We start from the raw sequence: 16,683 nt of genomic DNA on the forward strand, positions 1-16,683 counted from the left end.
CTTCCCAAGCCAGGGATGGAACCCAGGTCTCCCACATTGCAGGCAGAGTCTTTACTGTCTGAGCCAGCCCCGTACTCCGCATCTATAAAATTGAGATGATCATAATTGTTTCTTTCCCTTAGGTTCTTGGAAGGTTAAATGAAGCAATCAATGTCACACTCAGCAGAGCCATCATATGTGCTCAAAAATGGGAGCTTTTGTTGTTGTGTGTTTTTTTTTAATACCACCATGGTTCAAATTTTGACATGATCTCTAGGAAGAATGCAGGATTTGGAATAAGATCTGAGTTCTAATCTCACTTGTGTTGAGTAGCTCTACAACATCACGCATGCTGTGTGTCACTTCCCTTTTCTGTCAAGTGAGACCCCCTCTTCACCCACTCTTTCATCTCAACGCTGCTGGAGAGATGAAGCATCATCTTAGATGGGAAAGTGCTTTGAGATATACACACCAGAAAAGCAAATAAATGTGTAGCTTGTCTCAGCTTATAGACATTTGTACTCAAAATGAACCTGAGAAAATGAAAAGGGACCAGGAACTCCTTGGTAGCTGTAGATGGGTGGAGAGGGGAATGAGTAGATGTGAATCTAGATGGTGAGGAACCAGAATCCTCTAAGTTCCTTTAACTGATTCTCCAGCACCTGCTGGCTTTGGGCCCAAGGTTCCCAGTGCCCATTTCTATGTTACATAGAAATAATGCTGGGGAAGTAGGTGGAACAAGGTGTGTTTTTATGCATGTTGGTTTCTCTGGTCTGACATGTTCTTCTAGGTCCTCCCTCTCTTAGGAACTCCCATTGACCCTTTAGGACACAGCTCAAATATCACTTCCTCTGTGAAGCCCTCCCTGATCCCTTGCATGTTTTCACTCTTTCTCTGTACTCACTGTACCGTGACCTCTGTTCCATCATATGACCTCCAGCAGCCCTTTGTGATCACAGTTGATTTTCATTATTTTATGTTTATGTTTTATAAAGTCACCTGATTTACACATAATCTTGTTTTATGCATATTTCTGTTCAAAAACGCCTTGTTTAGTATGTATTGTGGATGTATTAACATTGAATTCACAGTCAACAACATCGTAAGTCATGCTGAGTGAAATTCACCTAACCCACATTTACCATGTAACATACATCACAGTGTTCTTTCACTTACGTGAGGTAATACCTCAGTTCTATGCTTCAGGGTCACTTTAAACAGCAAAATGACTAATAAAGTGTACACAAGTACAAAAAGTGTGACACTAAACAGACCTCAAAAAAGACACTAGTTTATGTTATGAGCTGAAACGAGAAGGCAGAGCCTTGCCTTGTTCAACCTCACCTGGGAATGTGCTTGTAGAGTGACTCAAATTTTTCACAGTTCTGAGCATGAGCATGTCCTGAATGACATGTGTGGAAAGGCTGCAAGAATTGATTTGGGGTTACAAATAAATCTTAGTGAGTAGGCAGTTTGTAAGTATAGACTCTGCAAATAAGGAGGATCAACTGCATTTATTTATGCGTTGGACTTTTTTTTTCTTTTACTAGCTGAGGCTTCTTACAGGAAGGTTGGCCTCTGTACTGGATATCTTCTCTTGCTCCTCCAGTCCTATTTCTCACTCTTCTCACTCTGCCTTCTTGCCTGGAGACTGGCCTGTAGACAATTGCACTAGAATTTCCTTGTCCTCTGGCTTCCAGAGGACAGAGGGATTGGCCAGCAGTCAGCCCCAGCAGTTGATGGGGGAAGGAAGAGAGTGGGGCCAGCATATTTATTCTGCAGTTTCCTCCTTGTGATGTTGTCCTGGGCTTCCTCTGTCCCTCACTAAAGGTCCTGTCCTCTCAAGGCAACTTTCTGCAGGTGACTCTCTGCTTCCACAGTCAAATTACTGCTCCAATTCCTCATCCTTTAGGGGTCTGGGGATAGTAACTGCTCCTTGGCAGCTCTTTTCCTTCTTGCTACTTCCTGTGGTTCATTTAAACCCATCTTGTGTTAAGTAGTTCTTTTATAGGCCCTCCTTGAATTATCTTAATTTGACTGTGGTGTGTCTGGTCCTCAACTGATAAGGTATCTTATTCATCATATATGCCTTACACAGTGCCAAGAAATAGCAGGTGAATGGTAACAAATGATCTCTTAAACTCCTTCTAACAGTATCTGTATGATTCTGTTATCCCAGAAGCCAGTTGCTCATGGTCACTTGAGAAGAATCACAGTCATAGAAGATAACCCCCCACCCCCAACACACAGTACTGCCACCAAGGGGTGGTTCTGGGGAGTGAGTTTGGTGCACCAAATTTCTAGCACTTTCCTCAAAGTCACTGCAAATAAATATTTACTCTAAGTGAAAATATGTGCTCTCTGTTTGAATGAAGCTTCAACTCTATCCTTCTCTTCCTGATCAGAGCACCTTTCTGAGCCCCTCAAAAAAATCTACGGCTCCTTCTGCACACACACACACACACACACACACACACACACACACACCCTGCCCCTCTTGCTGAATGGCATATATTCTGCCTTTTTCCTGAGTGTGATGGTCTTGTGTGTTGGGAGATCCCTGGCAGAGTAGAGTCTGCAGGATAAATGTTCTCTGAGAAGCAGATCTGCTCATCCAACCTGCTGTATGTTTCCTTTCTGGGTCATTTGCCAGTGGGAGTCAAGCCCAGAGGTGAGTTCCACAAAGGACAGTGTGGAAGCCACAGGCTTTCTTACTGGTCCCTAATGGTCCTTGTGTGTACGAGCTGGTTCCTGCGGTAGATGTGGACATTTGGTGAAATGAAAGGTACAGGGAGAATTATAATAACCCAGCTTTTGTTCCACTGGGATTTTAAGAAGGAGAATAGATGTGCCTTGCTGTCCAACTGTGGCTTAAAGACTCTGAATTACATTGCCACATGTCACCAACACAGGAGATGACAGTGAATGAGTATGAACAATAATCTGGTACTAGGAAAAAGGCAGAAATCTTTTCCAGATTGGTTTCTCTTCCACCAGCTTTGCCTCTCTCAAATCCACTCATCACATTGGTGCCAGAATATATTTTTAAATGCAAATTTGACCTTCTCTCCTTGTTCAAAGACATTTTTTCTCTCTACAAGTAGAGTTTCAGCATTTGTGTGTGTGTGTGTTTTAAAATCTAGGTCCTTGTCTATAGATTTATAGCCTTAATTTTAATTTGTCTACTCCTTTTATTATCCTCACCCTTGCTGAGACCACACACACACACACACACGCACACACACACACACTCCTTATGTTCCAGCAATGATAAACAGATAATAGCTTCTCAATATGTTTTGTTTCCTCTATCCTTCTACCTGGAAAATACTTCTCTTATTTCTGCCCATTGGCTTGCCTAAAAATCCCATAATTCATCTTCAAAACTGAGTCAGATGTGATGTCTTCTGTGGTAGTGCTTCCAAAATTTTAATGTACATATGATCACGTGTAGATCATGTTAAAATGTAGATTCTCATCCAGTGGATCTCAGGGTGGAGGCAGAGAATTTGGGTTTCTCACAGGCTAGTAATGCTGCTGTTGCTGGTCCAGGGACCACAATTTGAGTAGCAAGATTCTAGAAAGTTTCTACTGACATTGCCCTTTGTCTGAGAGATTCCATCACTTTTTCTGAGCTCTTCTCTACTTTGACCTTATTTCTGTTGTTGTTCTAATTCCTGTATTATAATTTTGCTTGTGTATATGTTCGCCTTCTCAACCATACCTGGAATGTCTTTTAAAAGTAAAGACTGTCTTTTTCATTTTTGTTTCTGCAAAGACAAAACATAGGAAGGAACAAACAAAGGAACATAGGAAGCATTTGATATTTGCTTGATGAAAAAAATGTTAAGTGATATATAGTCTTTACTTGTCTGTGTAATGTGAAACTATGTAACCATTATTATTTAAGGAAAACTTTTGGTTGTCTGACATTTGGCTAAATATGGACCCAGGCTATAGATACGATATTCACTAAAATGCACAACTTTATTTGCTAGACCCAGCCTTTAACTTGGTGAGCTTTACAAAGCATAGGAGATATTTGTAACATTTTAATTGTGAATGACTGTACAGTAATAAATATTCACTCTAGTAAAACATAAATATATAGTTTCAAAAGGACACAATGCAGAATCTATCAAATGCATCTAGAACCAAAACTTTGCATAGGGGAATTCCCTGTAAACACATGGCACCATTTTCAAAATGTGAGAGGGGGAAAAATGCCAAACAGGCAGGAAGTCCATTTTCCAGGACACTGAGAGCTAAACTCTTGACACGTGTTGAGTTAAAGCTTCAATGAATCTGAGCTTGAACAAGATAATACCATGCAGGGGAGAATCATTCTAAACCATACCACAGAAAATCAGTCAATTCTGATGTTTTCCTTCTAGGCTTGATGTTCCAGAAATCATCTTTAATTAAAGGGTCCAAAAAAGAATGCACAAAAATGCCAGAAAAGTAAACAGGGATGATTTTGGATAAGTTGAGGAATGTCATCTTCTGAATGATAGTTTTATTTTGAAGCTACCAGTGTCACAATAGTTATAGTTAAAAGTTGTGCGTCTGCATCACATGATTTAGAAAGAGTTGACTTCAACACCATCCAGTAATTGCTCTGAGAGTTTTATCTGAACACCGTAGGAAAATTAAATCTCTCTCACATCAGGGAATACCCTTCCTCAGAAAGTGTCCAAGAAGACCGCGACCAGTTCAAAGTTGAAGTGATAATTAAAGGAAGTTTTATACTTCTGCAGGAGGATCTTTTAAAGCCACTTTGAAGCCCATCTATAAACAGCTTCTTGCAGTATTCCTCTGGTGGGTCGAGTGAATCAAAGGGCTAATTACTCCTTTAATAACTCCAAAGTCATTAACTCTAAGGAAGGTGAGGATATAGATGAGGAAATAAAGATTCTATTCCAAGTTGAAGGGCTACATCGACAACCACACTGCTCTATACAGGATCAACTTTACTTGCTGATGGTGCTGTGTGGGCTTCTTTACTGGTTCTTCCCCTCTGCTGTACTTATCTCTTCTGCAATCTCTTTGACCCTCAATAGGAGGCGGTATTGAATAAAAATAGAGAAACTGCATTGGAGTCAGACAGAGGTGGGCTCTATATTAATACTTCCTAGCTCTGTTGCTTCAGGCAGGTGTCCAAGCTTTTCAAAGCCGAAGTTCCATTGTCTGTAAAATAGGAATGTTGATAATACCTCACAGTGTGGGTGTAAACTCAGGGTGAACTGAGATTCTGCAGATAAGTCCTGTAGCTCCGTACATTTGCACTTTGCATATTGAGGTGCTCAATAACAAGAGGCATCCTTGTGCATCTTGGAAGCCCCCGACTCAGTACCTGACTCAGTTTCCTTCCAGATGGTTTGAGCAAGAACAGACCTCTTGTTCCTCCCTTAGAATTTAGGGAGACTTGAAGTCTCAACCTTGAAGTTGCAAATCTCTAGGGCCGAAACAAGCTTCAGTTTCTCTGGCAGGCCACAGTGCCTGGCACAAGTCTGCACTCTGTTGATGAGGATGGAAGAATGCAGAGAGGGGTCTGATTGTTTACAGAAGCCATGGTTTCCCCCCGCACCCGCCCCCAGGATGCCTGCCGAAGCATTCGGCATGAAAGGGGAGGCAGAATCACCTGCTTGACTTGGTACTAAAGATGAGCATCCAAGTGGTAACAGCCTAAGGCATTTCCCTGTATCAGGTGATTCCATCATCTGATGCCCTCTTTCTGCCCAGACGCCAGATACCCAATGCTCCAGCAGTGGGATCAGAATTGTTCACCCCAGTCCATCATGCTCTCTTCAAGGAGAGAGGTGGCAGTGTGCTCTATGAGTAAAACCTCACAAAGCTACTTCTCAGCATATCCGGTCTCTGAGGTAAGCAGTTGTTCCATCATCCTCTGAGGCAGGAAGCTGTGGCTGACAGCATCACAGAGGCAGAGCTTACTCTTTGTGACTTTAATTAACTCACTAGTTCTCCTTGAGAAATTGTCATGCTTCTTGATCATCTCGCCCCATATTCTGGGATTCTGTATTGCTGGGTCAAATAAAGATTCCCTTGACCATGAACTTTAGGTCCATGTTTAAAATAATAATGAAGGTAATAATCCAGGGTCCTACACCATCTCTCCCTTTCTCTAAGAAGTGCAAGAAGTGTTGCCTTAAAGCTGTTGGTTGAGGTTTGTGCATTACGCAGGAGAAGAGGCCGGAGGAAGGGTAGGGACATCACTGCTGCTCTGGCCCCACTCCCAGCGCAGGGGCTGAGCCTTTTGCCTGTGGCCTGGCGCCAGCCTGTAGCAGGCCGCTGCCTCCGTGGCAGCTTAGGGACTGGCGCAACAGGCCAGTTGCCTCTGGGGAGTCCTGGGCTGGTGGCAGCTTTTAATGCTCTGTGGAGGGAAGACCTCCTTCCCCCACTCAGGATCTGTAGCCCGTGGCCTAGCACTGAGTCTCTTTTAAAGCCCCAATTCTGCAATTTCAGCCAGTTGACTCAAGAGTCTGGAGAAAGGTGGCCGGTCTTCTGGTTTCTAGGAAGAGAAAGAAAGGTTACTCAGTGATTTCCTTGTACTTGTGTGTTATAGCTAATTCCAAAACAAACCAGAATTAAACAGCAATACTTTTTACTGATTTTTAAATATGTTTCTGTATATGTTGTATTTGAGGGCATTGTGTCTTAGTTGTTAACAGCGGCATTTTGGAATCAAAATATGTCCTGCTTTTGAATTTCAGCTTTTCCACTTAGCTGTGTGACCTTGAATAGGTTACTTAACATCTTTGAACCTCAGTTTTTTATCTGTAAAATGAGGATAATAATATTATCTATCTCATAAGATTGTTGAGAGAATGAAATAAAGTCCTATATAAAATGTAACATAAATAAATGCTAAATAACATCAAAAAAGTAAATATTTGGGTATAAATCTCATAAAATGTGTATAGGATCTATGCTAGGAAAAATATAAAATTCTAAAACAAGATATCAAAGAAGATCTAAGTAAATGGAGAAATATTCCATGTTTGTGTATAGGAAGACTTTATATTGTTAAGGTTACATTTGTTTTCAACTTGATCTATAGATTCAACACAATCACAGTAAGAATCGAGCAACTTATTTTGTAGATAACTGACAAAATGACTCTAAGGTTTATGTGCTGTGCTGTGTTTAGTTACTCAGTCATGTCCGACTCTTTGGGACCCCATGGACTATAGCTCACCAGGTTCCTCTGTCCATGGGGATTCTCCAGGTAAGAATACTGGAGCGGGTTGCCATGCCCTCCTCCAGGGGATCTTCCCAACCCAGGGATTGAACCCAGGTCTCCCGCATTGCAGGTGGATTCTTTACTGTCTGAGCCACCAGGGAAACCCCTAAGGTTTCCCCCCCCCCCAAGGTTTACACGGAAAGGTAAAAGACTCAAAATAGCCAACACAATACTGAGCAAGATGAACACGGTTAAAGGACTGACACTCCTTGACTTTAAAACTTACAGTGAAGCTTTAGTAATCAAGAGGCTGTGATGTTGGTGAAAGAATAGACAGATAAATGGAGTAGAGTTAGGATCCCAGAAATAGGCCCACACAAATGTAATCAGATCTACCCCCTTTTCCTCTCTGACAGTATGTTGATGGCTTGTACCATTATATTGCAAATAAAATAATATTTAAGATCTCTGCCAGCTCTTCTAGAGATAGGGAACTCCTTCAGTTAATAGGTGCTCAATGTCATTTTCTTGCTAATCTGTTTTGTCATCCCTACTGCCTCATCCTCTGAGAGGGTTCCTTTCTTTGAGGATGGGGGCAGACCCTGAAGTTACAGATTATAATGTGGGGGAGGGAGAAGGGGAAACCACTTCCTTTACTGACCTCTTTCCAACAATGATTCATGATCTGGTAGATAGGCTGGGAGGCCAGTCGGGGCTTGTATAACCGAAATCCAGTGGTGATGTCTTCTACCACCTCTGAGTTGCTTCGGTTTTCATATGGGATTTTGCCTTCACTGAATACTTCCCACATCAGCACACCTATGAGAAATAGTGAATCAAAACAGGTAGTGATAAAGTTCATAGATAACAAACAAACTCACATCTAGAAATCACAGACTCTTTGACGTTAAAATTCAAGTCTTTACCACCAGAAATTATAATGTCAAACCACCTAGGGCTTATTAGGCACGTACTATTTCTGAAGAACAGAGATTTCCCAACTGAAGAATGTTCAAGCTCAGCCCTTTGTTATATCTATCTCAAATGCTACAACTAAAGCTTGCAGGGGATATAAACTCAAATGTCTGCACATGATGTAGATGAATAGAGTAAATGAAGTCTGCATAACAGGGACTAGTGAGGACTGTGGAAAACCAGAAGTCAAACTTCTGTCCCCAAAGGGAGAGCTGTGATTTAGCTCCAACAAGAATAGGGCAGTTGGGAATGAGGGCTCAGGATTGTCACATTTTTCTGATTTATTTTAAAAGGTAAATCATAAATTGGTAGTTTTAAAATATAAACTCAATTTGATTAAAAAAATACTGTGTTAAATAAGCAAAACTCTTCAGGTTGTCTATTTTTGATCTCTGATTTAATCACTTTTCCTTTTTTGCCTTCAGTAGAAACGTTACACTCAACTTTACTATGTACTCATATCTATTCATCGGATGTCAGAGTGGGAGCAGAACTTGCCGGTCACCTAATCCAGTAGTTTTCAAAACAGAGTCCAGAGAACTCAAGGGAAGAATTTTGCAAAATATGATCCCTCAAGCATCTGAAGTCTTGAAAAATCATCTCAGAAATTTGTTCCAGTGGCAGATCCTGGGGCCCAGTCCAGACAACTGGATGAGAATTTCTGAGAGAGCCTCAGAGGTGCCTCAGGAGTTTGGGGAAATTCAGTAAATAAGCTTATTTAACACCCCAAGATGCCAGGATTTCTAGTGAGATTTCTTTGGAAAATGGGGGTTTGCTGCTCAAAGCTGGCTGGAAAACAATTGCTTTTATGCAAACCTTGTGATACGTTGAGGAACTGAGTAAGGCCCCAAAGAGGTTAGTTGGCTTGTTTAAAATAGTGTAGTTCATTAGGGCAAAAACCTTAAAATGAATGACAAAGCCCAATGGCCTTGAGGCAGGCAGCGAGCTCTCCTCCATCCACATTTCTGTTTCTCAGGGTTGTCTCCCGTTTTCTCACCCTTCCTACTCTGCTTCCATCAGTCAGTCTCATCTTTGGACACTTCAGATGACACGTCCTAGGAAGGGACAGACTTTAAGCTCAATCCTCTAATTATAAGATGCAGCAGCAAAGTCCTAGGCTGACAACCTGTGGCAGAATAAACACCATCCTGAGTCATGGGTGAATGTGACAAAGTGGCCATGGCTGTCAACGTTTCTTTATGGAACAACTGACTTGGTGCAACATGACCAGCCGTACCCATGGAGAGTGGCCACACCCTTCCTAGTTGTATGCACTGGGGAAAAGAGGATCTGAGGTTGCTCTAGTGCAGTTTTATTTCTTCTGAGTTCATTCTATACCTTCAGTTTGATTATCAAAGTCATAACGAGGCCTGTTGAACAGAGGAACTACTTTAAGGAACAACTTTTTGTTGTTGTTGTGGTTTAGTAGCTAAGTCATATCTGTCTCTTTTGTGACCCCGTGGACTGTAGCCTGCCAGGCTCCTCTATCCATGGGATTTCCCAGGCAAGAATACTGTAGTGGGTTGCCATTCCCTTCTCCAGGAGATCTTACTGACCCAGGGCTCAAACCTCGGTCCTCTGCATTGACAGGTGTATTCTTTACCACTGAGCCACCTGAGAAGTCCAAGGAACAATTTAGAAGGACTCAAAATAAACATACCACTTGGCTGTTGGAAATGGATATTCTAAAGTACTGAAGAAGACTAATTAGTTCTTTTCCTAAGGGATTTAATTAGTCTTCTCCCTGGTTTCTCCTACTAGTCAATATACTTGGCAAATCTTCCCTTCATACAGAATGACAACATCAAACTCCAAACCATTCCTGTCCAAAGTAGAATCCTTCTTACACTCCAGATCAAAGAGGTTGTCCAGTATAGATTTGTGCACACTTTAATATGCACAGGCTATGATCTACAAAGATATGACGCTTCCAGCAGGAACATTTAGTGCTTCTTGTTCCACGGGCATCATTCATTCTTTCATTCATGCCCATTTGCACTTATGAGAAATCGAATTCCTTACCATGGCCAGCCAATTTCATTGCCTATATTTCTCCTGCTAAGTCAGTACTACCTTTTCTTTGGACACACCAAACATTGGCACTTGCTGCTGCCTTTGTTAGAGACACTGTTTCCTGGATTTTCAAATGGAGACATCTTCCTCTCATCATTCAGCTCTCTGCTCAACAGTCACAGAGAGTCTCAGAGAGGCCTTCCTGGATGGATCCTGCTATTTAATACAGACCCTTGCTCCATTATAGTCACTCTTTGCCCTATTTACTGCTTTGTTTTATTCATAGCACTTGCTTACTACTCCCTGACTTGACTTTACACACATATTTGTTAGCTTGTTTATGTGACTGTTACCTCTCCTTAAAATTTGGCTCCAAGAGAACAGGAATCTTTTCTATCCTATGTAACAATGCTTTGTGAGCACCCAAATTAGCCCCTGGCATGTAGTAGATACTCAAAAAATCATTGTTGAATGAATGGGTAGTATACTTACTGAGGGTTAAATGTGGGAATAAGCATAATGTTGGAAAAAAACATGGTTCCTGCCTTCCAGGAACTCATATTCTAATCTTCTGATTCCTCCATCTCTTGATCTCACAGCAGCTGTCATAGTATCCTTTTTTCATTTTTATTTTTACCCCCATTTCAAAAATAACCAAGAATAAATACAATAATGAGTCTGTAGACTCTCACCGGGATGCCTTCACCATCCCAGCAATTGGACAAATAAAACAGCTGTTGCACAGTCCCAGGTTGTGTGGGTGTGGGGCCAGAATGATACTCACCAAATGACCACACATCTGACTTGCTGCTGTAGCGACTGAAAGAGAAGACTTCCGGAGATGCCCACTTCACTGGGAACTTGGTGCCTGTGGAACTGGTGTATTGGTCATCAAGGACGAACCTGGGAAGAGAGAGGAGAGAGATGGTCCGAGTGTCCTGGGGCCCTGCGTCCCATTCCTGAGACTTTGCTGGTACCATATCCCCATGTTACCTTGTCATCCCAAAGTCAGACACCTTGATAACTTGGTTTTCCCCAACTAAACAATTCCGGGCAGCCTGGAGCAGAGACAAGCAAACAAAAAGATAAAGAAAACTTGGTGAGTAATCAGTAATTAAGGAGTCTCCTATAATCACAGTGCTTTGCTTATATGGGAGCAATAAGGAGCTTCACAAATGTTAATTAAGCATCACTAGTGTGTGATGGAAACTGAATGAGTAAGGTCTTTTTATCAGGGTGAGTAAATCTCATCTTTCATCTTCATTCCTGGGATCCTAATCAGAAGAGAAATCCATGGTGTTGTGTAACCAATTATAAGCTCCAGTGCAACCTGATGTTAACCTTAGGGATAGTATGAAGAAACTGTCATCCATCTGACTAAAGTAAGAATGTATTGAGGTTGCTAATTCTCTTAAAACTATTCCTCAATAGGGAGATGACATGGTCCCTAATTCATGTCACAGAGTGTCGGATTTGAAGACCCCTTCCTGAATCCCTTGGACTGCAAGGAGATCCAACCAGTCCATCCTAAACAAGATCAGTCCTGGGTGTTCATTGGAAGGACTGATGCTGAAGCTGAAACTCCAGTACTTTGGCCACCTCAAGTGAAGAGTTGACTCATTGGAAAAGACCCTGATGCTGGGAGGGATTGAGGGCAGGAGGAGAAGGGGATGACGAAGGATGAGATGGCTGGATGGCATCACCGACTCAATGGACATGAGTTTGAGTAAACTCCGGGAGTTGGTGATGGACAGGGAGGCCTGGAGTGCTGTGATTCATGGGGTTGCAAAGAATTGGATACAACTGAGTGACTGAACTGAACTGAACTGAACTGAACTACTGATAAAAGATCTAGTGAGTCTTAAGTTCTAATGTGCCTGCAAATTCCATGGGGTGGACATGTTAAAATGAATATTCCTGAGCCTCAACCACCAGAAATTCTGAGGTTGGTTCTAGGATCACCCCAATGTGATCCTGATAGATCCTTGGATAGCATCTTAAGAAAGCATGTACTTGTCAACTTCTCTTATTTTACCAAGAGGATGTGGAGGCATAGAGAGGTTAAGAGGAGCGGCTGTTAGCTTCATTTTGGAAGAATGTAAACTCCAACTCAGAGAGTGAAAGTTAGAGGTGGGGTTGGGAATAGAGCCCAGAACTGAGTCCCATGAGGACCTCCCACAGTGGGTGGAGGAAGGAAGAAGTTGCAACGGGAAGGAAGAAAGCTTGTGCCTTTTAATTGATTCTTGCGTTCCCAGTCTTGGTAGTTCTGCATTTCAGTGGGACATGCCCCTTCACCCTGAACTTGTAGGGTTTTGCCCTGCATCCTCTTACCAAGTCTCTGTGGATGACACATGCCTCTTCCAGGTAGGCCATGCCCTCACACACGTCCAGACACATGCCCAGCAGGGTCTCCGCAGCAAAGAGCCCCCTCTGGCTACGCAGGTAATCTGACAGGCAGCCGTGTTCCATGAACTCAAACACCAGGCAGATGGGGGCCTGCTCCAGGCATACTCCATAGAGCTGGACTAGTTTGGGGTGAGAGAGTTTCCTGGAGAAAAATGGCAAGAGTTGAGATGGTCTCAACTCAAAATTCAGTTTCCCAATACACTCCCTCCCTCAAACAAAAATGTCTCATTGAGCTGAAGAATGGCATGGACTCAGCTGGTGTGTGTGAGGACAACGAAGGTCAGTGTGACTGGCGTGCGTGGAACCAGAGGAGAGATGGGTAGGAATGTAGTTAAGGAGTGGGCAGGGCCAGACCGTGGAAGGCCTTCTCGATCACAGTGAGGAGCTTGATGTTATCCTCCATGCCATAGGAAGCCATTGCTGGACTTGGGCAGGGAGGTGGCATAAGATGACGTTAGAATGGTGTTTAAAGATCACAGTGCTCTCTGTGTGCTGTTGTTTAGGCCACTCACATCATGACTTCAGCCTCCTCAATGAAGTCCTCTTCTGACATAGCCCCTTCTTGAATGGTTTTGATGGCCACCTTGTCCTTGTTGAGCCAGTAGCCAAGATGCACCAACCCAAACTGCCCACTGCCAATCTCCTGCACAAAAGTGAGCTCCGAGGGATCAATCACCCATTTCCCTGGAAGAGAAAGAGAGGGGTTTCCAGAGTTGGCAAGCAGTAGATACGGGGTATAGGACTACCAGGAAACTATACTGCTCTATATGGAATGTTAGACTCTCGTTAATGTAGCTCAAAGATGGTATAAGCCCTTGTACTTAGAACTATAGATAGGTAAAATTATCTTCTTTCCCAAATAATAACGTAGAATATGCCCCGAAAACCATGAAAAAATGTGTGTGGGGATGATTACATGGAAAGAGGAAGGAGGATGGCATCAGTTGAGATATTAAAGTCAATCAAAGGGTTCTCAGGTCCCAATCATTTCCTATACATGATTGAAAATTGTTATTGTCATTTTTCATGTAGAGCAAATTTTATTTGAATTGGTCATTCATTCATTCATTTATCCATCAAGAGCATCCATTTTGTAGACAAAACTTGTTAGGCCTTAGCAGAGGTAAGGGTAAGGTAGTGGATTCCAAGAGGAGTGGTACAGAGGTGCAGGCCAGCACACGGTTTAGAACAAGGTAGGCACTCAACAAATGCTCAATAAATGAGTAAAAAGAATCTGAATCTCAACCTCCATGCTGACAAAAATGAATGGGTTCATAAAATACTCCCTGGGCTTCCACCCAGCATGAACACATTAGGATTCTATAGGTATTAGAGTTACTTTATTTTTTTCAGGAGGCTGAGGGACACTATCCTCTCCTGACGCTTGGTCTAGTACCATAAACAGTTCAGTTTCTACCTCTTTGAGGCAGAGACTCAACAGGAAACAGTACCAAGCACCCACAGTGTGCAGACATGGTGCTGTTTACAGATGAGAAGCCCATAGCGACATTTCTCAAAGTATCACCCTCTAACCCCTGGTGTCAGAATCACCCAAGGCCTTTGCTGAAAATGCAACTCCAGGGCCCAACCGTCAGGGATTGCATTTTGGTAGGTGCTGGGTTGGGGCCAGGAGTCAATACTTTTCATAAGCATCCTAGACAACTTGAATGCCCACCGAAGTTTGAGGACCACCAATCTAAAAGATACAACATGAAAGTTACATCAGCCTTCTCCTCAGCCAGCACAGTTTGGATCAGGGTATGTTTGCATCCCCAAATGCCTTCAGGTTCCAGGCAGAAAGTACAAGGGGGTGAAGTGGTTTCATAGGGGAGGAAGGAAAAGTAAGGCCCATGGCCCTGGAGATGTACGCCCTGCCTAAAAGCATTCAAAAAATTTTAACACAGTGCTATGCGGACACACTTCTGGATGCTGCTAGCTTATAGCACCTGCAGTGGACTGATAGCCAATAAACTAGATGATACAGACGTTCTAGAAGATAGGTAGGAACACAGTGGTATAGCATTGATTTCTCATAGCACTGAGTGGAGTGCTCTGTACAGAGTAGGTGCTCAGCAAACACTTCATTGATATGACCTAGATAAATGTGCATCTGTCTATCTATCTATCTTACACACATTATAAATGTTCATTTGTGTATACCATCTCCAGATATATAGTGTACTTGTTTAATGATCATTTTAAGTCTGGGGAAGTCCATTCACAATTTGCCCCAGACCTTTAGGGATGTGAGTTAGTGTAAATGAATACCATTCCCAAATGCACTCTTACCATATCTCAGCCCTGCGGTGACTGGGGCTTTCTGCCTCCAGGAGCAAACTGGATACCGGAGTCTAGTGACCAGGCCTGGGTTGATTAAAAAGTGAAAGACAGTCGTTAGAGCTTTACTGAAGCAGCCGTCTGAGTCAAATCACCAGGAAGAAAAAAGTGTAATCCAATGCAAGAGCTATTTTTACTCTGGAAAACAAATTCCAAAGCCACAATCACTGATATTGCACTTTCCCTGAGAGGACCTGTAATATTGCAGGTGGGTAGGTGGTTGGTGAAATCTCATGATTCTAGCAGCAAAATCTGCTAATGGAAAGTATGTAATCAAATATTTGGCATCCTTTGGTATTGGTATAAATCGTTACTATTTATAGTTGGTTTGTCTGGAATGACGGGTGTTTGTCACTTTTCTCCATGTTCCCCTGCAAGGGCCCCCCTCTGCCCTTGTCCTGAGAACTCACCTCCTCCGTTGTGCTGGTGATAATTGATGAGGAGAGGGATGGAATCAAACACATACTTTTCAGCCACGTAATATCGCTTGGGGTTGTCATTTGTTTCTTTGATGTGATAATGCTTTATACAGGGGTTGTTCTCACTTAAACGAATGAGACATGCAGTCATTACTAAGAAGCAATGTTTGGACACAGAAATATCTACTGGTAGCAGTATCCTAGTAGCTTTGCTCTTTACCCTCTCACAAGCATGGCAGATATATTTTAACTTTTATGTCAGTCTTGACAGGTTGGCCCTGAGTGGTGTATGAAGGAAGATTCTGAGGGTGTGTCTGGACCCAGTTGTGATTGGTCCCATGATGGACTGGTGATGTTTCTCCCCAAACCACAAAATGGGGGAAGGTCTTGTATCCATCCCCCATGATCTTGTATCCATCCCCCAGGGGATGGCATGTTTGCCTTCTCTGCTGTGTGGATTTAACTAATCATCAGTACATGTTCAGAAAGCATCTCAGCCCCGTTGTACTTATTTGACTTTGCATAGCAGAGTTAACATAGTTGCCTTGACTGCCATTCATAAACAGGATCTGCTTGCCAGGTTGGTACTTGGTTGGCTTCTGAGAACTTGGATTTCAAAAGGGTTTCCACCATTCTCTAACTGGTAAGGATGTGCCTAAATTGTTTACATAAACAATGAGGTTTATGCTCAACATTTACTTTTTTTCTGGGAGTCTCGAATTTTGCTACGTGCCAGGCAGAGGGTACCTACATGACCAGCCACCAGTGAAAACTTTGGGTGTGAGTCTCTGGTGAGCTTCCCTGGTGACACCGTTTCACCCTGTTACGGCACTTGTTGCTGGAGGAATTGAGCACGTCCTGTGTAGTCCACTAGGAGAGGACTCCTGAAAGCGTGCATTTGGCTCTCTTTGGGTTTTGCCCCACGTGCCTTTCCCTTGTGCTGCTTTTGCTTTGTATGCTTTCACTGTAAAAAGTCTTAGCTTTGCACCATATCCTGAGTCCTTGAGCCTTCCTAATGAATCGCCGAATCTGGGGTGGTCTTAGGGACTCCCAACACAGACTTTATTTCTCACTCTTTTCCCATCATCCTTTTGGAGCCCCCGGTCCCCCAGCTATGGCAGAGGCACGGCCCCTTGGTGATGGGCATTACCTTTTTTTCTCAACCTTGGACAGACCCTTCCTCTTCACCACCTGGCTACACCCTGCTCTTGCTTCAAGTCTTACTGAGGTCCTTCATCCTCCAGCAAGTATTCCCTGCATTGTGTGTGATGCTCAATCATGTCCGACTCTTTGCAACCCCATGGTCTATAGCCAGCAGGCTCCTCTGTCCATAGGATTTCCCAGGCAAGAATA

The 16,683-nt window shown here is 42.9% G+C and overlaps 1 protein-coding gene and 1 long non-coding RNA gene across 3 annotated transcripts in view; one reads left to right on the forward strand and one right to left on the reverse strand.

Annotated features, from left to right (window-relative positions):
* LOC122439636 overlaps positions 1 to 16,683 on the forward strand; it is a 78,490-nt gene that overhangs the window by 3,723 nt on the left and 58,084 nt on the right. The window lies entirely within an intron of this gene.
* Positions 3,948 to 16,683, reverse strand: part of ITK (IL2 inducible T cell kinase) — a 63,477-nt gene continuing 50,741 nt past the window's right edge. Inside the window, exons 10-17 of the mRNA XM_043464858.1 lie at positions 15,322 to 15,455; positions 14,864 to 14,938; positions 13,087 to 13,258; positions 12,500 to 12,716; positions 11,162 to 11,226; positions 10,953 to 11,071; positions 7,842 to 7,999; positions 3,948 to 6,508 (exon numbers count right to left, since the gene is read on the reverse strand). Coding sequence (XP_043320793.1) covers positions 6,437 to 6,508; positions 7,842 to 7,999; positions 10,953 to 11,071; positions 11,162 to 11,226; positions 12,500 to 12,716; positions 13,087 to 13,258; positions 14,864 to 14,938; positions 15,322 to 15,455 — 1,012 coding nt within the window. The 3' untranslated portion in view covers positions 3,948 to 6,436. The remainder of the gene's footprint in view (positions 6,509 to 7,841; positions 8,000 to 10,952; positions 11,072 to 11,161; positions 11,227 to 12,499; positions 12,717 to 13,086; positions 13,259 to 14,863; positions 14,939 to 15,321; positions 15,456 to 16,683) is intronic.

The sequence above is a fragment of the Cervus canadensis genome, chromosome 4, assembly GCF_019320065.1.
Source record: "Cervus canadensis isolate Bull #8, Minnesota chromosome 4, ASM1932006v1, whole genome shotgun sequence".
Taxonomy (NCBI): domain Eukaryota; kingdom Metazoa; phylum Chordata; class Mammalia; order Artiodactyla; family Cervidae; genus Cervus; species Cervus canadensis.